The sequence below is a fragment of the Anas platyrhynchos genome, chromosome 11, assembly GCF_047663525.1.
Source record: "Anas platyrhynchos isolate ZD024472 breed Pekin duck chromosome 11, IASCAAS_PekinDuck_T2T, whole genome shotgun sequence".
NCBI classification, from domain to species: domain Eukaryota; kingdom Metazoa; phylum Chordata; class Aves; order Anseriformes; family Anatidae; genus Anas; species Anas platyrhynchos.
The window spans coordinates 4778528-4804996 of NC_092597.1; the positions used below are offsets into that span (position 1 = coordinate 4778528).

The following is a 26469-nucleotide window of genomic DNA, read 5'->3' on the forward strand; positions in this document are numbered from 1 at the left end:
TGTAAAAGCAGCTTTGAACAATCCTTTTTAGAACTTGTGCACTGTAGCTCCTCACCAGACTGAAGGCTCAAACCCTTCACCCACAGAGAACAAACAGGCACTCACTGCTTGAATTTCAAAGCCTTTGCAATAATATTCAGTACGATCATTACCTATAAAGCTTTTATTCTGTGCAAATTTCAGACTTTTAACCAAAGACACTTAACATTTTCCATTCCTCTTATTCCTCTCTCCAGTGATGAGATCACAAGGCTCAGAACACAGCTGCTCCTCACTCTTCAGAAAAACTTCGGCATCAGTTCGAACTACTACAACATCTGAGTGGACAACTGGCAAGACTTCAAACAATGCCAACAAAACAATTTTATCTGCTGTAGGGAGTGCAGCAAATACCTGCTTCATCCTACTGTCTGCTCCAGCTCAGAGCGAAACATTTTTGTCCCCTACCATTTGATATTCTGCATCACCACCTACGCTGCCCTTTTAGAAATGCCAGCCATCACTCCAGCTGCAGTACCAACAGCAGTGAGCACCTGGCATACTCACTGCCAGAAACTTTGTGTGCTAAACACATCCTGTACATGCAAGCCCAAAATCATGTCAGTACTACCCATACTGTCCCAGGTTTGCAGATATGTAACACAACCTCTTGTATGGGTAGTATGTATGAATTTCCAAAGAAACAAATCAATCAATAACTCTATCAAATTAAAAAGCATTATTTTTAAGATTACAAAACTCAACAGAAAGCTTATCCCTAAAGCTTGATTGCTGTATCTCTCTCAAATGAATCATTAAATTGGTTTTAATTCCATGGAAAAAAAAAAAAAAGAAAACAATATACCAGTTGAGGTAGTTGGTATATCTGTCAGCTGTGATTATCACTATGGATACATACACACACACACAAAAAAAACAAAAAACAACAATAACAATAAAACTGTACAAGATGGAAATAAAGATTGAATGAACTCTGCCAAAAGACATGCCAAACACAGAGGCAACATGCTGCTTACCACTAGTAAGTAAACGTATCAGAGAGATATGAGCTTTTCTGATGACTTAAAAATTATTCAAAGTTTGTACAAAAACACTTATCAATATATATATATTTCACAGCTCTCCCACTGAAATGTTTTCATAGCAAAAAATAAACAAAACAAAGACCCTAAGCAGTAGCATGTTTATTTCATCCCAGTTTGTTACATCTGTACTTCACATTCTACAAGAATGCCAGTCCTATTGTACCTTACTGATAGACAGCAATACAACATTACTACCTAAATGTGTGGTGGCACTGGTATTTTCAAACTATTATTAAGCAAGTTTGAAAATCAAAATTTTTTCCACTGTTTTAGGACACATACCTCTTTCACACTGGGGTCCTGTAAAGCCATAGGTGCAAGCACATCGGTTCGGAGCCACACATCTCCCTCCATTTAGACATCCACTTTCACAGACAGCTGTATCAGAGGGGAGGCAAGAGTAGTCTTTACTGAGTTATTTCCAGAAAGACAGGAAACTACATACTTGACCAGCTCAGGTAAACTAGCAAACACTGTAAACATAACAGGCCAGGATACATTTTTTCCAGAATCTGCTTCTGATCTTTTGCTATTTCCTGGTCTCATTAGTATAATGAATTCATCTTTTCAAGGGAGCATAACATAAATATACTAACAAGCACAGCTTCTCCAACCTCTCAGAGCCTCTTTGATGACTAGACAATACCGTAACTGCAAAATAACATCTTTCAAACTTCCAATGAAACAACACTGAAAATGTAGAGATTGCAGATAGGAACTTCATTTCTGAATCCTCTAAATTGTTGCCTATTCAAACACATTAAAAAAATGTATTTGCTCCTCCACCATAATAAAAAAAAATAACAATCCAGTGTTAAAAGGCTTGTTGCTGATGCTTAATAATTCATATCAACTACAACAGCAAAACATAATCAATATCTATTTTGATTTAGTTAATCCAAGATATTCTTCCCTGTACTACACTGTGATAAAGTACAATTTTTTTCTCATAATGAACTTCAAAAGCAATTGCTCTCAAAGATAATCAGAAAAAGGAACATTCACATGAAAAAAGGGTTTTTTAATACAATTTGATGCTCTTTGAGTAATGTTATTCTTTGTTCCATTTCACATTTCACTTTAGTAGAAAGAACGTTTCCATTTGTCCTCTTTTATCCACTTGATATTTCACAGAGAAGGCAGAAATACAATTCTTAATCCTTTCACCATGTGATCCTCTTCCAGATTATTAGCGTAAATTCATGGTCTCAGTGAAGTTCATTTTAAGTGTGCCATTGACTTTGACAGAGCAGAGCACAAAAGGTTTTCATTAAATAGGCTAAACACATTTTCCCTGTCAGACCAATAGTTCACTAGATAGCAACATGACAGCCTTGGTTAAAAGCAGCGCCTGCATCCTTATTTAAGTTTCTTCACAGCATTCCAGCCAAGAAGAACAACACTACCAGAATCAGGCTGGTAGAGGGTTTATGCAATGGATCCAAGAATGCTCTTGGCTCAGGATTCATTGAGGAAGTAGATCAATTTGAGAGTCTTGATTACTCCATCAAGATAACATCAAAATAAGCAAGATTCCTAAAGTGTAATAGCTAACTCTGAGGCAAACCCTTGAAACAAAAACAAGGATTTGTATTAAGGAGCTCAATTTTGTCTATAAGACAAAAACTGAATCCTATATAAATTCTTTATTCATGGCCTATTGCCCTAGAGAATGTAAGGCCCTGTAGATCAATGGGAATTAATGTAGAGTGAGAACTATAGGATCAAGTTATATCCAATTATTATGAATTCAACTGATGTTTATTTTAATAGTCCTGATCAGAAAGAATTCACTCGGCACTCATTACAAAGTCATGTGTTTTCCTGTAAAATTCCACTGCACCCGATCAAAAACAAGCTCAACATCAGCTGAAATTTAGTGTTAAAGGGTGCCCAGTTCACACATCCCTAAATTATTTAACTGTATGAAGTATCTATACAAATAAAATATACTTACGCTGTCCACAGTGTGTTCCTGTATATCCCTTCTGACAGAGGCAATGGTCATCACTGCAGCTACCTCCGTTCATGCACCGGATGTTACAGTGTTGTACTTGAAAGGAAAAGAGATTTTCCTCAGTTAAGCCAAGACAGGAAGAAACACTTAACTATCTGCTAAGGGATTTTTAGGGATTGATTATATGAACTAGAAAGCAGTGCTAGAAACAGAAGATGCATATTTTAAAACAGATATTTAAAATGGCAGTACAGAAAACAATACGAATTTACAGTTCCTCAGGAATACAGGACATTGTGCAAGAATTTGAAACCACCCTTATCCATTGAAGTCAGCAGCATTTCATATGAGCATAGATGTGCAGAACTCATCTTCTAGTTTGCAATGGTAAAAAAAAGACCATCAGCAAGGGGAAAGTATTAAACTTCTGGCAGATACCACCAAGCAGAGAAACTTATCATCTGAGCAATGGAAAAAGGAAGCATTAAAGGGAAGGAAATAAGAAAGCTCCTGAGGACAGCCTGGCTCTGCCAGGACACATAACACAAGAAATGGGTCTGCCCAGGTAGGACTTCTTGCACAGAAAGGAAAAGTAACAGGGCACTTTCTTTCTGTGGGCTTACCCCATCACCACATAATGCTGCCACCAGGTCAGTGCCTGTGGCCTGAGGAGCTTACAGATAGCGCTTCCCCTAAGTCGTTCCTGCAAAGAGGAGAGACCAGGGTGTGACACAGCTCTCTCAGCAGCAGCCCAACCGTTTGTTATGATTAACAAACAGCCCAAGTCCCAAGCCAATAAAGCACAAAAGCACGTGCTGTGTTTTTCTAATAACAAGGACAAACATATTTTTCAACCAGAGGTCAGGAACAACTTAAAGTATGTCAGACTTTTCATCAGGCACAGAGAAACACGCAGGTCTCCTGATGAAGTCCTCCTCACAGCTCCTGCTGCCTGACACAGCTGCTAACAGGGGCAGACACTCAGTACACAGCTGGGAAATGGTTTCCCTCTTAACAGGAACCACATGAAAGGCTCCTCCCCAGACAGGATTACAGGCAGATCGGCATTTTGGTAGGTTGTGATGGAGTGCTGGATACCTACACCATGCTGTCTGAAATGTTCAGGACTGAAAAATACAAATCACACGTACTGCCAGAGCCTGTTGTTAACAGGTGCTGTGCCAGCCACTGAATTTTTCCTGTTGCACAAAGCCCTTAAGCATCATTTGGCTTTTTACAGTTCAAAAGTACGTGCATGGAATTTAATTTTAATTTTTAAGCAGAATTAATAATTTTAGCAGAATTGCCATCTATAGCAATATGAATCCACAAAATATAACTTGAACATGCAATTGTAGAAATGATTTTAAATAATCTCTAGCATTTAAAACAATAGTACACTTGATTCTTCAGTTATAAAAGTAAGACTATCATTTCTTATGTGTCTCATATTTATGATACACCTTTGTTCTGCTTTGGATGTACTTCATGAAACAAAAATGTGCTAACATTCCTTAAAAAAAAAAAGTAAAATTGTCTGCAAATACAGAGTAAGTATCTGGTGAAGATTTTTGGACAATGTCCTAAGTAGGTCAGAAAAAGGTATATAGTTACTTTAAAATGTGTAGTTCAACTTAGCTTTATACAATCTTAGAAAAACAGAGGGGATTACAAAAAGCATAGGAAATGATATCATCTGTCAAGCAGGGAAGGAACTTGAAAACCACAAACTGATTTCAATTAGAGCAAGCTATGCCAAGAGCTAATTTCCATTCCCACATGAAGACCAAAGCCATTTAAATACTTTGAACTACATTTGAGATAAAAAGGTTAACAGTAGCTTATATGATGATTTTCATATTATTTGTTCAAGTAACAGTAAAGTATATTTCCCCATTTTGGGATAAGGAAAGGTTTTGCACATAACACACACACACGTTTCCATAATTTGTCTTACTGCTTCTCAAAGAAATTTTTCCAAGGTAAAATATTTCTTCCTCCTTTTTAAACTAAAATCATTATGAGAGATTGCTGGGATACCCAATCATAATTATTAAAATGAACCATTCAAATCAGTGAGCTTTCTACCTTATAACTATGTAATAAAATCAGTGACATAAAGTCAGTAAGCTATTTATTTTCTGTCCTCTTTCGTGGGAATGTTGAAAATAGTATTTCCAAAATCATACTGACTATTCTGAAATATTAGCCTTCCAGAAGTTTATAGAAACACATGCAAAGGCTGTCTGGAGCTTAGATAAGGATTTTAAGATTGCATTTTTGACAAGTATCATATGAATGCAGGTGCAAAGTCTATTCTCAGTTATATGAACAATTCCATTAATGGCAGTGGAGATATTCCATTAAATGAAATAACCTATTCCAAGGTATCACGTTGACCGAGACTCAAGGAAAAATCACAGGAATCACCATAAGGCTGGTAAGTCAATTCATACAGCTTTGCACATATAGGAAATGTTAACAACATTAATACATTATTGCTCTTAATAAATTTTCGTTCTCTTTCAGGTCCAACTTGTAAACAGCCTGCACTGGAAATTTCTGAAGTCAAAACAGAGGTAACTGCAGGAATGTAACTTTATAAACCTGCAAAAAGATCCAGCAAGATCTAACATACACATACACTTGGTGTGTGGGCGATGTTTGTACTGACTATCCAAAGTGAAACAAACTACAAGCTGCACACTTAAAGGTTTCTGACTTTCTTAGTAAATTCTCAGCAAAATTGAGTAAAAACTTCATCATACGGAATGTACCACATGACAACCACTCATGAAACATTCATGAGCTCACTAAGCAGCCAACAGGTAAGCTACACACTGTCAGCTCAGCAGTCCCAAACTAAAAAATACAAGGGTCTGTGATCATGACGTGAAGAAACATAATGGAGCAGCACTCTGGCACCTGGGGCCCAGGGCACCCTACAGCAGAGGGTACTGGCAGGAGCGGCTGCCACTTGTCTCTCTGTGCCACTGAAGAGGAAATGCTCCCAAGTCTGGTCGTGCATGACACAGAGCTTTGCCTGCCAGGAGCTGTAAACAAGGAATGATGGCCTCATCGCATCCCAGATGCTCAGCGTGCTTTCCCTGTCGAGTAACTGACTCAGGAGATGGCAGCTAGCAGCAGGCTGGGATGCTGGGCTGCGTCCCTGTGAGACAGCAGCTGCCTCACTGCCCAGGGGGCTGTGTAAACCCACAGCAGTCTTGAAAACTCTGGAAATGTTCAAAATTCAAGACCTTTTACCACCTCTGAGAGCAGCAGAATAAGTGAAGGGGCTGCACTCTGGGGTTTTGATCAGATGTCTTACATCCCATCCCAGAGAGTGGCCTCCTGGGGGTATAAACCTTATGGCCTGGGCTTGGGGCCCCCAGAAATGCTGGGCATTCCCATTCACAGCAGGCGTTTTCTGAGGAAAACCTCAGTACTATGGCTCCACCAACGCTCATGGACTTATCACCCAAATTGGCTCTGTTCTCAGCTGGTGCCTCTGAAGCCACTGGCAGGGGGAATGGGGCAGGCCCCATTTTACATTCAAGTGGTGTAACTGGCCTGACAGGAGGCAGCTCCCCTCAGCTGCTACTCTCAGTGCCTACTGCAGCCCTCACTGCCTCTGCCATGGCTTCCACCTTCTGAGGCAGCCGTGTCAGCAAAAGTCTGCTCTGCCTTGGCCAACCCAGGCCATTCTAACTTGGAACACATTTGGAAGCAAGACCAGTCTGACCTGACCCATAACCCTGTGAGCAGCAGAAGGCCTGCAGCCAAAGGAGAGACCATTCTGTTCCTCACTTCCCTCCTCCCTCCCCCCCCCCCCCAGCTTCCACAGGAACAGAGCAACTACTCTAACAACAGGGCAGGATCTTGGCATGTGTCTGCAGCACAAGGAGGTGCCAAAGCAGCCACGCCCTGGGTGGTTTGGGAGACAGTAGTATCCATCACAGAGCCAGCACCAAACAGGGCAGATGACTTCCTCCATCACTGCCGCATCAGAGCCACACACAGCAGGTTGGGGGATGCCTCTACACATGGCAATTTTATCTCCATGCCTACTGTAAACATACCCAAAATATCAAGAATTACTCAGAGATAACCCCTGCCCAGCCAGCAAGTTCATTGATGTCATGAAAATCTATGCTGAGAAAACCACACATTGATCTTTTCAACCATTAATCAAATTCCTAAAGCTGGTTAGTAACCAGGGAAGTCCCAACAGTTGACCTGCATAGGCATCAAAGTTGGAGGCTATGTTTTGCTTTCCAGTCTGCATTAATTATTTGAGTTCAGCAGGTTGTCAGAGCTATCATGCATCTGGTGTCTGCTTGCAATTGTACACAATTCAAAACCTGTGACCATTACTAATTCCTTAAGTAATGAACACAGACGTAGCTTAAAATATCCAAAAAAAGACTCAAACATGTCTCACCTATCAGGACCCATTATTTTTAATTGTGTCAAGTACCATTATTTTCACTTGTACCTGTTATTTCTATTTTAAATGTAACAAACTTGTTGAAGCCTGAGCTGTAATGTAATGTCTGCACACAGAAAAAGACAATCAGCATTCATCTATCTGCCAGTATTCAGGACAACACACATAACAGCACTCTTTCCATAGTGTCACCTTCAGGTCTGAAAGAAAAAGAAAAAAAGTATCTATGGCACTACCCAGATTTTTATGCTGGATAAAAGGAACTTATAGATCATTTGACGTGATTCATTCAATCTGGTAATCACACTAACATATTTGGTATCATTCACTTTAATTTTTTGTATTACTTTAGAAGAACTTTTTCCCATTTGTTAAAACATAATTAATAAATTGGTTTATTAATGCATATTCTGACAAAATATGAGTTGTGGCCAATGCAAGCTGACAGTAACCCTTTGATGTCAAACAGATTTTTTTTATGTTTATGTTTCTTTTGTTTCCTAATAGCATATCTAAGCCATTGTGGTCTGTTGTGTAAATATGTATTCATGGGTTTTGTCTACAGTGCCAGCAGACCAAATGACTTTCAAAAAGTGTACGTTCTGTAAGTCCTAATGAGGTGCTGGGTAATAAAAGTTATTACACAATAGTGCACAGAGGCAGTACAGTCATTTCTCTCTACAACAACTGAAGACACTTTTCTTTTTAGAATTGGTTTGCTTTACTAAATAAAGGATGTGACCACACAAAAATATATTTTAAGCTATTGCATATATAAATGAGAAATAAACAATGTATTTTTTACACCAACTGCTGAATGTATTGGTATAGTGTACAGAAAAGCAACATCTTAATGTAGGCCTTATAGACCTAGGCAGCAGTATAAGGAAGATGATCTTAGCACTGGTTAAAGCATTTCATTGGTAGAACATCTATACTTAGAAGTAATTAACAATTTCCGAAATAGCTAACAGGTATAATCTTTAGAAGCTGCTTCATTAAGAACTGTAGTGAAGTCGTTTTGGGACCATTTATCTATGCACACAACTCCAATAAAAGCTAAAACTAAAGAAGTCAATGGTAGAATATGTCAGAAGAAGAACCACAAGAACAACTTTATCTTTACTCATACTCTATTTTTCTTTTTAAGTCTTGACTCATAAAATACTTCATTGTGACCTAAAACAAAATGAGGTAATACTAAGGCCCACTTATTCCAACCTTTTACAAAGGTGCCAAAACACAAAATAAACATAGTAGTAGCGATATATCTCTTCTGTACTCTGAATGGGACTTGGGAGAAAGTCATGCTTTCCTTTACTAGATTACAGGCCTAAGGATTGTGCACCTGGTAAAACAGTAGCTGCAAACCCAGGCAGGAATGAACAACATAGACATTTCTTCAGCATTTTGTACTCTTTCTCCTTCCAGTACTCTATGGGAGCTTCACAGCTCCATACTCTCCTCATGCCAGCCTCTCACTAACAGACATCACAGGAGCATGAGAAAGGGGTTGAACTATGAACAATATTTACCATTTTAGTACATGCCATTCCATTACATTCCACAGTTGTTATAGTTTTTCCACTGTTAACTGCATGAAAAGGATGCTAAAGCCTCAAACTGAAGTGGTCAGTTATATAGGAAAGCTTTTCAACCAGGAAAGCAGAAAAATGGCAAGGTAAAATATGGGGACCAAGCAGACTACACACTGAGTCTGAAAAGATATTCAAAATGAAAAGGATGACAGCTTTTCATAATATTACAGATGTCAGTTGAGTGCATTCCTCACTGACTTTAGTCAGTATCTTGTTCAGATACTTATGGACATTTGCACCAAAAAAATTTCCCTCACATTTCATCCTCAAAGCTACCTAGTTTGTACAAAGATCAAAGACTTCTATATCTAACAGACAAACACCATATTTATATGAGAATACAATTGAGATTACAGCTCAGATACAGGCATCTCAGATACAAACTGAGACACTATCCCAACCAAGATCCTACTTCATATCAGATACTCTACCCATGATTAACCATTGAGCTCTTTGTTTCATTGTATTAATTGCATTTAACTTATTTTATTATGGATCTAGGAAACCTTCCTTGAAAAACTGAAATTCAAACATTTCTAGACAAAGTCACCTCTGAAAATTCTCATTTTCAACATATCTGGTTTTTTTTGCCGATGAAAAGTTGTTCCACTCAAAAACCTTGCCCAGTTCTGTACCTCCAGCATCTACAAAACCATCACTTCAATAAGTTCAGCAACATTAGATTCAGAAGATGCATACTGAGCCTGGCAAGGAAATGCTATAATACTCGATTAATTCATTGCAAATCAGTAGGCCTATGTCTGTAAAAGACGGCATAGTGTCTGGCTTAGTAACCCCCAAAATTATAGAAGAATTACAAAGCAAGATAAATTTAGCCAATTGCCAACAGTGACCTCTCTATTATTACAACTTCTAAATGGTGTGTCTATGCATATCTAGTGTTGAATAAAGATAAGAGATTTTCCAGCAAACAAAGACTGGAATTAGTGTTACAAAATGGCAAAAAAATATAACATCTAATAAAACTAATTTGGCAAAGAAGAGCATCTCCGATAGCTAGTTTCTGAGTCATTATTCAGTTTCGTCATAGGAGGCTATACTTTCTTTCCTGTGATCAAGTACATCTGGTAACTCAGAAGTAATTTGTCCTAAATATTGAGCACTGAACTATCTTACATACCTTACTAGTTTCACAGACACAAAACAGTATCAAAGACACAGAAGAAATACTTACTAGATTTTGAACCACAGGAGGGGGCTATCTGACCATTTGGGCACGTGCACATGTTTGGTCTAGAGCAAAATCCATCCCCACAGGAATGTCTGCAAATCGCTACAAACAAAACATATATGCCTTTAAAACATGCTTAAAAAAAACCCAGACACATAAAAAAAAAAAAAACACCACATAGAAAATATTCATTCAGTTCCATGACACCCAGTTATAAACTCATTAAATTGTGTACAACAGAATCCAAAAGCGTTCCTGCCATTCATCTCCAACTCTAAAACAACTAAAATTTAAACATCCAGTCTCTTATGAAAAAGCCTGGGAACATGCCACAGGCTGTGCTAGATATGTAGGGAGATTTCCTTGGAAAAGGAAAACCGTGGTCCATTTTACCAAATGACTCCTGGAGGAAGGATGGCTCTTATGCAGCATTACAATGCTCTCTTTATTGCTGCACCACAGACACAGCAGTGTAATAATTACCATCTGAGAGCACATTGCCTCAGTATCTCTTGAGAGGGTCTTATCAGACTTATGGAATTATCCCTGGGACAGTGTAATATTACAAGTGATATGTATACAGCAACATGATGTACGTATGTATACACTTACGTTTCTGCATATATATTTCAGGGATATGGTCCAAACAAGCAGAGCAAATCTACTTGCTGGCCCAGTGCTGTTGCCTCCTTCCATTTACTTAAATAGATTAACGTATTCCACAGCTACTCACTCCTGAGAGTCCACACACCCCTTGAATCTCTCTACCACAGACTTAAACAGAACATGTGGATGACATTAATCCTTTGTTAAATATTGGTATCACATCACTATATTGTAGCCCACAGAACTCTGTATATTAGTTTAATATATTTGAAATGGTAAAGAAATGATGTGCAGCTGTTATTGAAACCATACAGAAACACATTTCCGTTCTAGTATACAATTAAAAAATATCCTGATATACAGGGACAAAGATAAACCCTCAGTCATAACATATAACTAGATTAACTTACGGACTATGCATTGGTTCCCACCAGGTAAAGTTTTCCATCCAGGGCAACAGTAAGCATTGTAACGTGATCCACACACATTTGGTCTGGAAAAAAATATATATATAACTTATTTTTACGCAGAAGTATGCTCTGTAGTAGAGTTATAAACATGGAAAAAGTAAATCATTGTAATATACATTTCAATAATTAAAAGCACTGTATGTTTTTAGCAGGACTGTATGCCTTAGATTGTTGTGCTTTTTTTATGTGACACACTGTTACAAATTGAAGATGACATTATAAAGCATGAAATCAAATCAGTAACAACTGAACAACAGGAACAGAATGGACAAAACTTGCCTCCTATCAATCCATATCTGAAAAAGTAACTCAGAGTTTTCTAGCAAAACACCCACTTAAATACAAAATGAAGGATCATAACCATCATCATTAATGAATACAGAAGAAATCCAGTGCCTTTTGAACAATAACTTTTAAGCTTATTGTTGTCTTCTCTGCTTTAGTCTAAAGCACTGTCACTGTTTCCTGTTTTAACCCTGAGCAAAACTACATGTCTATGTATGAGTGAGACATGCCAATCATGACATTAGCCAAATGAGCCAAAATATGCAAACGCTTCATTAGCAAAACTGACTTACTGTCAAAAAAAAATCAAGGATGTGGGTGTATGTAGACAGATAGGGCCACATGAAATAAAAATGAAGGGCTACTGCAATGAGTATTTCTTGCAGTTCTTAAATTATGGATCCATAGGAATTTTTCTTTCCATCCCATCCCTCTCACCCATATTTCCTTTTTTTAAAAGTATACAAAAAGAGTTTACAACAAAAGCTGAAAGGATGTGGCAGTATTCCTATGATTTCATTGGTAAAAATAGAAAAGTTTAAACTGTTCTATGCCCCTCACTAATAGCTTTTTTTTAATGTAAGTTGTCCCATTTACTTAATGCATAAAACGCATCCACGCATGTAAAGCTAGTAAGGCATAGCTACAAAAGATGAAAAAATAATGAAAAAATACGCTTCCTTTTGTTGTGTGTCTCAATCTTATCAGATTAAAATTTTACAATATATTACTATTATGAGCAATTACTCAGTAGATTAATGCAACTAAAGCTATCTATAAACTAGTACTTCCTAGAAACTGCTTTATTAAAATATTATACACAGATTAGAGACAGATTTAAAGTGTTTATTGTTTTAGGAAGGGGTTTTATTATTGTTTTGTCCTTGGTCGTTCAGAAAGTTTTTCATCCCTAGTATTGCAACTGCTAAGTAAACAACAGTTACCTCATATGGTGAGGCAACTTAAGAAAAACAGTCTTGGTATACACAAACATTTATTTATGCACATTTTCTAAATAACAAGATTTTTATACTGTATTTATTTAGGGATTTGCATTGTTAATATAATTTCAGGTATTCTGATTACAGCAACTTCAGTGACACCTAGTCCTCTCATTAAGTGCTCGGCCAGAAACTACTCAAGTCAAAGCAAACTACCATTATCTTTCACGAGATTTGTATAATAGCTAAGTGGTAACTGAGGCCGTGAGCAACACAACTGGGCATGTTGCAGGGCCCTTTTTCCTTAATGCACTCTTCTTATTCATATTATTCCGATATATTCAGTTTTAGTAATGTCAGCTACTTCCCTGCAGGGCTATAACCATGTAACTTTCCTAGAGTTCCCTGTTCATCAATGCCAAATGTTGCTCCATGATCATCTGCCAAGTAAGACTGGCAAGCAGACAAGTGAGATTGCTTTTCACCTTCTCCGGTCAGAAGAAATAGTGGAACTTACTAAGACAGACAGAATGGGTTTGTTGCTACCTGTTACAACCCCAGGTATAAACCACCCATTTCTGATCCAAGTTGGTAATAATCTATAACTAGCTGACCATAAAATGATACACAGACACTCTGTCAAATTTCTGTCTCAGCAAGCACGTGGTTTTGGGGACCATCTGGACCAAGTTAAGAATCAGGAGCAGACATCTGTGCCATGAAGAAACACAACTTTTAAAATCTGTTTCCAAAATGGGGTTCTGGAAAACCTAGATGTGCCAGCAACCGTGAAGTCAGAGACCCTGAGAGCCTTGAGGCTGTCCACATGGTAGACTACACCATATATCCCAAAAGCTCCAACTCTGGGGCAGCTTGCTTAGCTTTCAAAAAAGAAAATGAAAAAAAAAAAAAAAAAGGAAGAAAAAAAGTCACCAAACTGTACTTCCATGGAACAGTTTGAGTCTGACAAGTGCATTTTCCAGTGGAACAGTTTTTCGTCAGAAAGCTGCTGTCTTGCTCATAAAAGAAACCTGTATTAAATTCTAAGCTCTACTGTAGGCTCCTTTGAGAAGGAAAGGGTTGTTCTTTACTTGTGTCTACTTGTAAAATGTCTTCAAAAGGAATTAAGTTTGAAGGTTAAATTCATTGATATTTCTGAGGTGATCAAACACTATAGCAATAAATGCCTGTAAATAAAGTATTTGAAAGGGTAACAATTTACCTCATGTAAAATCATGGACACTACCAATCATATTTCAAAAGGTTCTATCGTAGTATTTAATTTAAACAGTTAACCACCACTGGGTTTAATAGAACATATTTTCCTGCTGATATTATAGACTATGAATAAAAAAGAAGCATTTTATATTGTTATAAAACTGATTTCCTGAACAGCACTACAGAGCTCAGTAATAAAATAAAACCTGATTTGTAATGGTAAAATATGTAAAAATGCACCCACAGCACCTTCCTGTCACTCCCAAGCCAGAAGAGGGAGGAGGAGAGATGAGGGATCCTGAGATCCTCTCAGGACCAAAGGAGGCAGCAGCCCTACACCCACTTCCTAAACCCCAGCCTCGCTCCTCTTACAGAGTGGAACACATTTCCCATAACACAGCGAGTTCTCAACATGGTGCCCGTCATGAAGACAGGGATGGCGAGGGGGAGTAAATTCACTATGTCTCACTGGGTGATTATTAAAGCTCATGGGGTCCTGACCATTGTAGAAGTTTTAGGAGACAAGGAGACAAAACACTGAAAAACACAGGTTCAACATGCTCTCTTTTTTTTTTTTTTTTGGGGGGGGGGGTAGGTTGAGGTAGGGAGAGGGAAAGGAGGAAGGCTTTCCCTTTATTTTGGAGTCACTTCTGAAGTTGTAAACCATAAAGGATTTCTGTAATGGTACAGTGCTGAGAGACACTGACTGATCCAGTTTCATCAAAGGCATCCAAAATAAACAAGATATTATATCTCTGATGACATGCAAGTACAAATTCAGTAGCAAAATGAATTAAATAATTATCAAAGGATGTTAGTCATCAACTAGAAAATGACTGCAACAGTGAAAAGAAAAACATTCATCCAGAAATTCCAGTAATTAATGCTTGAGAATGACAGTTTTGGCTGACAGCATCTGCATGCATCAAAGTAGGTTTCTTCAGGAACAACTATAGGGAACCTCTACCCCTGTTAAGAAGAAACCACCCAGCACAGGAGCAACGGAGACACCTCCACCATCACGGCTGTCCTCTGCAAGGCCCCGACAGACACACAGCCAGAGTCCAAGCTGTAGCCTGCCTGGGGCTGTGCTAATGCTGTGCATCCCTCTTCACCCTGCCTGTGACCTCTCGAGGAAATGACAACCCACTCCTGAAGAAAGCATCACCCCCCAGCTGCCCCCACGGCAGGAAGAGTTTCCAGCATTGCTGTGAGTGAGGTTTCAGGCCAAAATTCCATCAGCAGCACTGCCATGTACTGACCAACGCTGGCGTAACCCAGGCTGAAACAAACCCAAAGCATGGGTCTCAAATTAGGCGGAGAGAGGAGACAGCGTGGGCAGGAGACAGCTGATCTCCAGATACGACTGAGCTGAGGTGCAGGGACGCAGAGGAAGGTTTCTCATCACTCCCTCAGCCCACTTTTCCTCTCCCTGTAGAAACGTGCAGGGATTCTTCACTGCAAGAAAATGCCTAATGAAGGACTTCAGTTAACTCCTTGGCTGCAGCAGCTGGCCTATGTTTAACATAACATAGGGACACAGTTTTCTGTCATGAGAGAGACAATTTAAAGCAATATCATCAGCCATCTGTTATTTTCAAAGGCTTTGCCAACTTTTCTTCTTATGTGGCTACAACTGTACCCAGAACTATTTGCTGATCATTCCCACCTACAATTTGGGTGGTGTTTCCAAGCTTGCACCAGGAGTTCAAAAGAATGAGAACAGTACCTGAAGAAATGGTAGTGTAGTCTGAAAAACGTGGCCCTCTAAATCTGGAGATAACCAACATACCAAGAAATAGTAGCTAAGGCTCCAGAATGTGAAAAGGAGTAACTTTCACAAGCTTTTTTTCCAGAGAAACCATCAGATCTATACCTTTTGTCATAAAGCAGCTTTCCATACCTCCCTAAACTCCTCAGCACTTCAGAGTAAATGCTGACAGCACAAAATGGCCCCACTCCGTTGACTCCACTGGAGCTAACACAAGACTCAAGAATTTCCATCCTTAGAGATGTCCTTGACTGGACAGAGCTAAGTGTCCAGTCAAGTCCTTAGAGATGTCCTTGACTGGACCCAGCCTAAGTTCACCTGCCCTGAGCAAGGGTTGAACTGCACAGCCTTCAGAGGTCCATTCTCACCTAAACAACCTAGAAGCCAGATATTTGGTGCACAAATTAGAAATCTTCTTGCTGCCTGACTGCTAGGAGGAGGAGTCTGGAAGCTACTTATTTCATCTGCCTAAAAGGAAACTCTAGGAAACAATGCAAGACTCAGAGTAAACAAACAAAAAATCATTCCTTTTATCCTACAAAGGATAAGTACACATTTTTTAAGCAAAATATGCTTTTTATATAGAAGGGATTGCTTCTGATTGCATTTTTGCCATGCAATAAGTGAGGCTGGATGTTTGTGCCACGCAGAGAGCCTAATATGATAACTATTTCTCACTCTGACAGTCAGGATACCACTGTCCCAGAATCCTGGCTCAGTTCAACTAAAAAAATAACATGCTGAGGAGCTCTATGAGTGTCTTTGGCTCTGGCCTATGTGCATGTCAAGAGTTCAGAATGACATGCAAGTTTTCTACAGCAACACTGAGCGCTTTTCCAACCCTAACTTCCATCACACTGTGACAGCTAAATACAGCATTTTAAAACTGTCACAACCTGACAACAATATTTGACATTAAGTGAATTCTTCTGCACTTGCTCTGAAAATCTGCCTGTGTCTTTTCCAGGGGAAGACCCATCTAACTTGACAGTCAGGCATTGTTCTCAATCATAGCCAGTGACAGACATGCTTCTGGCACGTACTCCCTCCTTGTTCTGCATGAGAATGTCAGTGGGTCCAATTTGACACTCAATTCACATGGCTGCATAAGACAACAAGTATAAGGCATGAGTACACCACCATAAAAACTATCTGCTGGGCCAGACAAGGATGGCTATTCAGCAGGAGGGATCCAGCAGGTACTCTACGGTGCTACCCGCCATCCCCACCTTGGAGCACATCCCAGCACTTACGGAGAGTCTCATGAACCCGACAGCTGTATCAATGCTTGTCAGCAAATATCCTCAGGTGTTAAGCAATGCCTTTAACTTGTCTTTTAAAATGCTCTCCTTTAGGCTACTGGAAGATTTATTTTAGCTAAGACAGAAGTGTTCCTCCTCCTCCCTCCACATCATTCTGTCTCCTACCCTCTGACTCTTTCCTTGCCTGGACAGCAATGCTGTTCTTTCAAAAGGTCAGTTAACTGTATGTCTGCTGTCATGCAACAGGAAAACTGATCCCACAGTTATAGCTCACCTTGTCCCTAGCAGTCACTCGTAATTTACTCTGTATACAGGGAAGAGAAAAAGATGAAGCATCAGAGAGAAAAAACAAAGAAGGAGAAAAGAGACAGGAAAAAAAATGTTCCTGAAAGGAAACAAATCTTATTTTGAAACCCCAGCTGAACATCACTGGATACTCTGATGTCCTCCAGCAAAACATGAGAGGGAAGCTTGAAAAAGGGGATGAAAATGATTAAGACTGTAGACAAAAGAACTGTGGCTTTAATTTGGTATTTCTGAGGCTTTAATGGTCATGAATCATTTCACAAAATGAGAAGTAGAAAGGAAAACAACAGATTCTCCAGCAAGTCAACATTCAAAGTATTGTTCCAGATAAAAGCTAGAACTACTTCATACCTCAGTGAAGATATACGTGCAAAAAGAGAAGGCATGGGTTTTGATTTAACAGGCTTCGTTTTACCTTCCAATGTACCTTCCAGAGAAGAGCCCAAATATTACAGAACTGTCACAAAACCAGAAAATGATTCTTCTCATGTCTCTATTTACACATCAGCCTTAACATGAATGAGGTTGTTCTGCAGGTCTGAAATCCTAAAAATAATAAAACAACACTGAAATGGGATAGTCAGAATTGATGTGAAAACAATCAAAAGAGACGTCCACAATACAAGACTGAAGAGATACAAACATATTTTCCAGCCCAGTGTGATGGATAATCAGAAACACTCCAGGCCACAATTGTTTCATTTTACAAAAATATTTACTGAGTCTGGGGAGAAAGACCAAAGTGACACACATGCATCTATGTCCTGTTCGTCTTTCAGGATCAGGAGGTAGATAAAGAAGAGGAACGAGATGGAAGGTGATCTTACTGCAAGCAAAAAAGCTAATGATTAATCGCTTACTATTTCCATACATACACAGGCAAAGATCCCTTGCTCCCAAGCTTTGTTTAAGGAGAGAGGGCCTCCAGTGAGCCAATGTCTCCTACGCATCTATCAAGAGGAAGTTTTTCTGGTGATCCATGTAGCTAAATCGTTTAGGTCTTGGGTACTACTATTCTAATAGTCAGAGGCTTCAAAGTCAACATTTGCAGGATGGAAGATGAATGACAATAAATAAGACTGTCCTAAGTGAGCAGCACCGACACATTGCAGGAAAGGAAAACAGGCATCCAGGAAAACAGAAGCTGCAATTTTATTCAATAAGAATCACTGTAAACGAAGCAGACAGATAGACTGTCCCTGCCAAACCCTAACCAAGTGATCCTCCCATTGCTCCCAAAGAACTGAGAGAAGCCCTGTGCCTACTTCAAAGTCTGCATTGTCAAGCCCAGCACAGTCCCAAATGTTCTGTCACTGCAGGACTGTGCAGTTGCACGCAGAGGAGCTTATCCAGGTAACATGGCAAACACACCCAGATCAGACTGAATCTGGCGAACAACTTGCAGAACTGCCACTGAACACAAAATGTATCTTGTGTTGGCTAACAAGAAGTTTAGTTTTGCAAGCCTTAAACTGGCCCTTTACTGAAGAAAGTATTTTCAGAGTCACAGCTTGGCTTCTTTGGTCTCCTCCAAACAATTCTTTTTGGAAACCTGTGCTGCAACCAGAGGATTACTTCTCTGCACTGTGCTGCAATCAGGTGCGCTCTCTGCAGGTGCTCTTCTTCCCCCCAGTCCTTTAAGTATCCAGTTTCTAAAGAGTGAACACCACCTGTCTCCCTCAACATAAGTTCAACAGAACAACTACAGACTGAGAGGCTCCAAAAGCTCCAGACAGATAACACCACACAAAATGTTAGATAATCCCATCTTATAACTGTGGAAGAAAATGATTACCTGGAACATGTGGGAAGAAACTGTGCTATCCACAGCATCTCTTGTTTTCTGAGTAAGAGCTGTAGCATAAATCTCCTTCTAACTGGCCAGCCAGGTAGTCATAGCCACTAACAGCCTTGCACTGGACATCTCCAGAATGGAGAACAGCAATGTACCCTCCTATGATGAGACACAAAGTGGCAAACCCAATGGGAAATTCTCCTCCCCTTTGGACACAAAGTACAAACCGATTACACCCCAGCTGTGACTTACCCTGCAGCACCTGGGTGGTGTATCAGGCCAAGCTGGTATAGCTAAGGACTATGCAGGCCAAAATATCTAAATAAATACATAAATAAATAAAAGAAGGAAAGAAAGGAAAAGAACTATATCCAACTCCCGATTTCCAACATGTCATCTTGGCAAAGTGGGGCTTGGTGACAGGAAACTTGTTTCATCCGAGCCCCCTAAGCCAATTTTACAATAGTTCCAACACAACCATGTTTTATACAGCATGTCAAGAACATTGCCATATCATTTACTGTAGCCTGTTCCACTGTCTGCTCTAGCAGGGACTTGCTATCATCAAATGGGAAATAAATACTGAGTACATCAAAAGTACTTTTCTGATGACTACTGTCAGACAGCTTTCATTAAAAGTATCAAATGTAAATAAAAATTTACATGTAGTGGTTAAACTAGTATATTCAAAAACAAAACACATCATGGCATTCAGGAAGACATCTATCTATACAACCAGAATTGAAAATCATACATTATTCCTTCTTTAAGCATTAGCCCTTCAGCAAGCATTGATAACAGCTATTACCACCTGCAGAATAAATTATGTGCTGGCTTCTTGCTAGTCCTAGTCCATACATCCCACTCCCCAGAGAAAGTCACACCTACATCAAATCACATCATATGGCCCTACTGGGAGACAGGAAACATGTACACGAGACACGATGCCAAGATCTATGAACTCATTTCACTTTTGAATTAGATTTCCAGTACAGGACAATGTAACAATAATGATAAAAAATAAAATCGTGGCCATTGGAAAATAAACCAGAAAGGTGCAGAACCTTACGCTGCGTGTAGCTGCCAAGAAGACCTCCACAGAGGCTTTATGCCGTGAGGTGCCGAAAACTGGAAGGAAGTCTGCCATTCCACCTGGAAGCCAGCTATTACAGTAATTTACATGTATTCTTAATTGCCCTACATTAAAAGTTATTGGCATTGCTTTTATATCTGAAAATTCACAGGGCTGGCAGGTGGCAATCCAAAGGGCTCTGTTTCTAGTGCATTTTTAATTACTTTTTATCCCCAAGTATCCAGGTTCCCTCCTGCTCCCGCATGACACGGACAAGGTGTGGCACCAGCAGCCAGTCAGAGGTGTGCAGGCCAAAAAGTGGCAAGAAAAATGTTTGAGGTTTTTCAGTATAAACCAATATTTACCGGTATGGAAAGTCTGCTTTTCTTCAGCAAGCTTTTAGTGGTAAATATTGGTTTAAAACGAAAACCAGAAGCCTTAATTATATAGTTGAATACTGGAATTATATTATAGATTTAGAAGATTTATTTTATTTCAGGGAGCAGTCATGCATAAAAAGGATCAAATCCAACTGAGTTTACTCAAGCAAGCCTATCAGTAAACCTGTGAACTTTGTTTTGTGAGTACAACCAACAGAAATTGTTCCAAAAGCCCAATCACCTGTTGAATAGCTTTAATCCAAGTGTGTTACGAATCTCACTGAAGCCAACTATTATGCTCTGCAATATTCACTATCATTTCAACTTCATAACAATTAAATTAAATCACTTTTACACAAATGTATTTAATGGTGTCTTAATTAGAGTCATGCCAAAATTTGGATATCTTGAAGAAATTTTAGGTCTCTCAAAATTTCTGCTGAGCTATTTGTTAGACAAATAATTGCTTTCTTTGGTCATTATATGGATAAAAAGGCAGATGAATGTGCTTAAAATATTATTAAGAACTGATTGATCATCATTAAATTTGAGGTCTTTGTCTAGTGTCATCAGGAAAAGGGAAATCCTAATTAATTCTAAGATACTCAAGCACAATATTTCTTGTATGCAGTAAAGCACCAATCAAATCACCAGCAAATTACTTTTGGTTTATATTCAAATGATTGAAATGTATATAGGTGGTTCACTTCAAGAATGTATTGCTTAGAAAGAACTTCCCATTCATGGCCCGGTTTTGTAGTTTTTATTTCTTCAAATATTGATGCTATATTTTTCGGTGTTTAAGGAATAGCGGGTAACAGCTTGATGCCACATTAATGTTTGTGTTAAAGCCTTGGGGGTTCTGTGGATAAAAATGTCTCAATAAGATGCTTATTATTTTAACTTGCTGAACCACACCAGATTCCAGCAACATTTCTGTGAATGGGGAATATGCAAATGATATATCTAGTTACATGCTGAAATTAATTACTGCCTTCTTTTGATTGCTTTCTGTTCACTTAGAGGCAGCAGGTACCCGCACATAAACACACACTGCCTTAGACCAAATGTACCAGGCACTACAAAGACTTCAGTGCTAATGCCTTCATAGTTGGATCAGTTCTAACTACAGGAGCAGCAAGCTCCAAGCCTTAAAGTGAGTACATAAAAGGCTTTCCCACATAATTTATAATTATTAAAGCTAAAAATACTTATAGAACTATATTATGTGCTCAGACAGCTAACAAGTATAAACAATGAGGCAAAGGTCACAGGGAAGAAAGCAAACATCTCCTGTAATCAACAGCTTGCAGTAAAAAATGTTAAGTGTGAAAAATCACCAGAATCAAATCAGATCTTAGACTTCTTCATTTTTAAATAAAAGACCAGTATTCACATACAGGCTTTCCCTGATACATTAAAATGCTAAGACCCTTTCAACAGTAATTACAATCAAGCAAATAAAAAGTCTAAACTTAAAAGAATTTGTCTAAAAATGTAACCCCATGCTCCTACAATCAGGGCAAGAGTTCATTTCAAAAAAAGAAAAAAAGAAAAGCAGCCTTAGTCAACTACAATAACATCAAAATAAAGTTTTCCAGCATCTGTTATGATTTGCATTACAACTCTCAGATTCCCAAGTGTATTTGTACTGATGAACAAGTTAAAAAAAAAATAAAAATCTTGTAAAATCATATTTTTAGTGTTTTAGTCCATTCAATAGCAATGAATTTTCCCTGTCTAACATATGTACAGTTCCTGTACATTCAAAATACACTTTCCATCTGGGTTTCCAAAGAATTAGTTCCAACCTTGTCTGATAAAATGACAATTCTTTTTATTCATACTGTACAGTACACTACCACACCTAAGGAAGCACTCGCAATTTCTGAATTGGAAATGTCCTGCAGGGTTCTCCCAACAAAGATAAAGATGTCTGGATGTTAACAAAGGGATTTCCATCTCCTCCAAGCAGCTTATGCACTCTACTCTAAGCCTTGAATGAGAGTTACAAAAAAAGGTATCAATCGAACTAATGCTTCGTTTTGTCTTTACTGTATCTCAGAACATCTGGCAATCATATTTTATTTAAGAAGTTGCCTTCCAAGGGCACTCATTCAGAACTCTAAAATTCCAAATATTTGACCAAGACATAAAATACCTAAAATTGATATTAGCATTAACTGTAGATTTGCAGATCACTAAGCTGATATAGAACTCACAGATAATATACAACAAAAGGATGGGAATGAATCACTGCAAAGTACACAAGCTGAAGGTTTCAGTTAAATATACAAATCAACCCGTAAGACTGAATACTTATCCTAACCCATCCTGGACTTCAAAAATTATTAAAATTGAAATACCATCTATGAAGCAGTACTATTACTATCTAAACAGCACAGTCATATTCAACAAAGAAATTTTATCCTCAGCTGCTTGCCTCTAACTCCCACTAAGTCCATCAAGGCAGCACACATGTTCTAGGTGGCATACTTTATCCCACTGATCAGAAAGTGATGCTTTTCAGCCTGATATTAACTCAGAGTTCTAAAATAAAAAAGTTTTTCAAAACATCATGAAGAAAAAAAAGGTTCGCTCTAGAAAATACTTTTCCTTATAATTTTTTATTACTTACAATTAGTCCCCAACTAGCACAACCCAACAACCCCAATAGCCCCCGACTTCAAGAACAGCTTTTGTCAAAGAAAAGACCTACTCTGTCCAACTGTTCCTCTGGTGACAAGGTTTGAGGAAATGAAATAAGAGAGTCTGACCCTACAAAATCAGATCCTTGAAAAACAATACTGACAGCTTGCATCCATTTTTGCAGAACAAGGACCCTAAAACTTAAACCTTCTCCAATTAGGCAAACATTAAAAAGGCCAGGATTTCCAATCTGTATATAAATAGTATGTACTACGTAAGTGTGAGGAAGTTAGCAAGAAATTAAAGCATATCCATCAAGGCCTCTAAAAATAAAGCTGTAATAGCTCCTCTTGGGGAAGTCAGGAAAACAGAGAAAAAATCTTGCATCCCTTACTGAAACATAACTATCTCTGTGTAATTTTTGCTACATTTGCTCTCTGCCTGATGAGTGAAAAAATCTTGCTATGGGCTGAAACAGGGCACCGGAACCCCTCAGGAAGGAAACCTCCTTTTTCCTTCCAACATTGCAACCTTTCACCTTTACCGTGAACTACGCTTCCAACTGCGCACACACGCAATGCCTTTCAGCTGTCTTAACAATTATTTTTGCTCAGGAAAGGTGTTCCATTAGGGTTTGGAAAGCATTTTGCCTGATCGGATTTGCCCCTCAAAAAAACCACCCTGCTAAGCATGTGCCATGATGCCCGATCATGAGTTCTCACTCTTGCATGCATTGCTCGCTCGCTCGCTCTAGGTACCGGGTAGCTCTGACACAAGCAGCAGTGCCGGGGCCAGGAGCCGCAGCGGAGAAGCAGCACAAGCCCAGAAAGCAGAGGCGCAGCGCACAAGGTTTAGGGGGTGAGGAGAGCCGGCAGCAAGCAGCGGGCCTCCCCGCTGCCCTGCTTTCAGCAGAGGGGACGCGCGAGGAATGCAGGAGCCTGCAGCGAGCCTTTATCTGCGCCCTTCCCTCGAGCCACCCGAGCAAAGCCCAGCCGCAGCCCAGCGAAGCCCTCGTCCCCCCGCACGAAGCACGGCTCCCCGGGGATGCTGCGGGCGGTGCCCCGGCCCTGCGGTGGGGGCATCCCCGAGCCTCCTCGGGGCCTCCCCTTTCTCCCCTTCCCTCAGCCACCTCCGCGGTGTCCCGGGGGGCCCGGCCCGCACCTACCCTTTGAGCGCGTCGTGCCCGCCGCCGCCCTGCCCTCGCCTCTTGGCCCTGCTGGCCCGCAGCTCCTTGCCGCTCGCCCCCTCGGCGTGCCCGGCGGCGGCGGCGCCCCCCTGGGACGCCCACAGCACGGCAACTCCCAGGGCGATCCCCAGCAGCCGCCCCCGCCACATCGCGTCCCCCGAGCCCCCGGGCTGCGAGCGGCCGTCGCCTCCTCCTCCTCTTCCTCCTCCTCCTTCTCCTCCTCCTTCTCCTTCTTCTCTCCGCCGCCGCCGAAGTCCGCCGATGCCCGCCGCCCTGCCTCCGCAGAACCGCCTGCGAGGCGAGCTGTGAGAGAGAAGGGAGGAAGGGGCGTCAGGGGCAGGGCGAGAGCGGGCACGGCCGCCCCGCGCCCGCCGGCGCTGCCTCCACCTCCCTGCCACCGGGACCCGCTGGGAGCCTCCCCCGGCCGCGACCCCTTTCCTTTTCCCGGCTCCGCCGAGCGGGTACCGGCGGCTGGGAGCGCCGGGGCTCGCCGGCAGCCCGGGGGGGAGCCCCGCGGGCAGGAGCCTCCCGGCCAGCCCGCCCGCCCCGCTCGGCGCCCGCACCCGCTGGAGCCGCCGCCGGCCGCCGTTCCCGCTGCTGTTCCAGCTGCGGCCGCTGCACCCACCGCGGTTCCAGCTGCGGCTCCAGCTGCCCCCTCCCTCCTCCTCCTCGTCCTCCTCCTCCTTTTTCCCCTCCTCTCACTCCCTCCCCCCCCCCCCCGTCCTCTTCAAGGACCGCCCGCGCACCGCTTTCTCGCGAGAGAGGTGACAGAAAATGTTCCCCCCCCACCCCCAAAACGCCACCCCGGGGGGCTCCGGGGCTGGGGCCGGAGGTGCTTCCCCTTCCCCGAGGTGGGAGTGATTCGGGCAGGGCACCTGCGGCCAGCCGCCCCCCTACCCCTGGGCCGGGGGCTCTGCCCGGACCCCCCCAGACCTCCGGTGCCTGCCCGGGCTCCCGGGGAGCCCCCGGGCTTGGAGCAGGGGGCAGCAGCTCAGGGTGTACCCCCAAAGCGCAGGGACAGGGACGGAGCCCTCCATCTGAACCTATGTAGGCGTCAGAGAGCTACAGCATCGCTGCGGCGACTTAGCGGCTTTAAAAAAGTAATGCAGAACATCTCGGTTTCCCTTATAAGGAAAAATTGCAGCGATGCTAGCTTCACCTTAAAGGCTGCTGCAGGAGGAATAATACGCGTGCTAGCAATTAGCAGGGCAGCGACCGCTGCAGGGATGCAAAAACCCTAGGGCAAGAGCTGAGCCTGGAAGCAGTGACAGACCAAACTTGCAATGCCTGCAGTGGTGGGCTAAGAAAGAGGCCTCATTTAAAGGGGAGAATTCAGTTATTAACTGGAAGCCCTTAATTCCATAGTTCCATTATTGCTTTATCCCACTCTAGGAAGCAGCATAAGCATAGATTTGATAGATTATTTTTTGTTAGCCCCCTATCACAAGGAAACTGATTTTGGAGTAAAAGAGGCATAGTGAATATTTTGTGAATAATTACTGCTTTGTGTCTTATAATTCTGAATCTCTCTCTCTCTCTCTCTCTTTTTTTTTTTCTTTTTTTTTTTTTTTTTTGATCTCTGGGAACTCTTTGTCATTGACAAGAAATTGTAAATCCTGTGTGGAGTGGAAGTTATGCACTCCACCCCTTGCAAGGGAAATTCAGACACTAGGATAACAGCTCATCCTTCATTACAGAAAAACAAAAACAGTAAATGGGGATACTTCTAGAATCAACACAAATAAGTCCAAACTGTTAGCGGAAATCCAGTGGAACGACAAGATCTACACCAAGGAATACCCAGTTGAAACTAAAATACCTGCTAGATAGTAGGGGTACAAGGAAGCTCCAGGAATCAACTTCCAGATTTCAGCAGGAGGTGCTTTTCTGCTTTCAAAAGTACAAAAGTACACAAAATTCATGATAACATAGCTAATAACTTGCCTGTTGTTAACATCATCTTCTAGACCAAAACTTACTTAAGTCAATGAAAAACTCTCCTCAAACTCACTGGACTTCAGATCAATTCTTACAGGACTAAGGAAGCTCGAGCCATAATCCAGCCTTAATAAATAACAGATTGGTAGCATTCTCATGGAGAGCCTGTACATGCGCCTAATTCTGTACATCCAGTTCCAGAACAACTGCATGTCTCATCCTTATCAAGGAAAGAAAAAAAAAAAAAAAAAAAAGAAAAGAAAAGAAAAGAAAAGAAAAGAAAAGAAAAGAAAAGAAAAGAGAAAAGAAAA

At 40.8% G+C, this 26469-nt stretch overlaps 1 protein-coding gene across 4 annotated transcripts in view; it reads right to left on the bottom strand.

Moving 5' to 3' along the window:
* The window catches only part of FBN1 (fibrillin 1), a 160265-nt gene extending 135330 nt beyond the window's left edge, over nucleotides 1–24935 (bottom strand). Inside the window, exons 1-6 of one of the 4 annotated variants that reach the window (XM_027466792.3) lie at nucleotides 24846–24935; nucleotides 24200–24523; nucleotides 11296–11378; nucleotides 10283–10381; nucleotides 3043–3138; nucleotides 1368–1463 (exon numbers count right to left, since the gene is read on the bottom strand). In XM_027466792.3, the coding sequence (XP_027322593.1) occupies nucleotides 1368–1463; nucleotides 3043–3138; nucleotides 10283–10381; nucleotides 11296–11378; nucleotides 24200–24369 (544 nt within the window). In that variant the 5' untranslated portion in view covers nucleotides 24370–24523; nucleotides 24846–24935. Of the gene's footprint in view, nucleotides 1–1367; nucleotides 1464–3042; nucleotides 3139–10282; nucleotides 10382–11295; nucleotides 11379–24199; nucleotides 24524–24783 lie in introns of those variants that run through there. The other 3 variants (XM_027466790.3, XM_072043639.1, XM_072043640.1) reach the window with 3 other exon arrangements.
* Between the last annotated feature and the right edge of the window lie 1534 nt (nucleotides 24936–26469).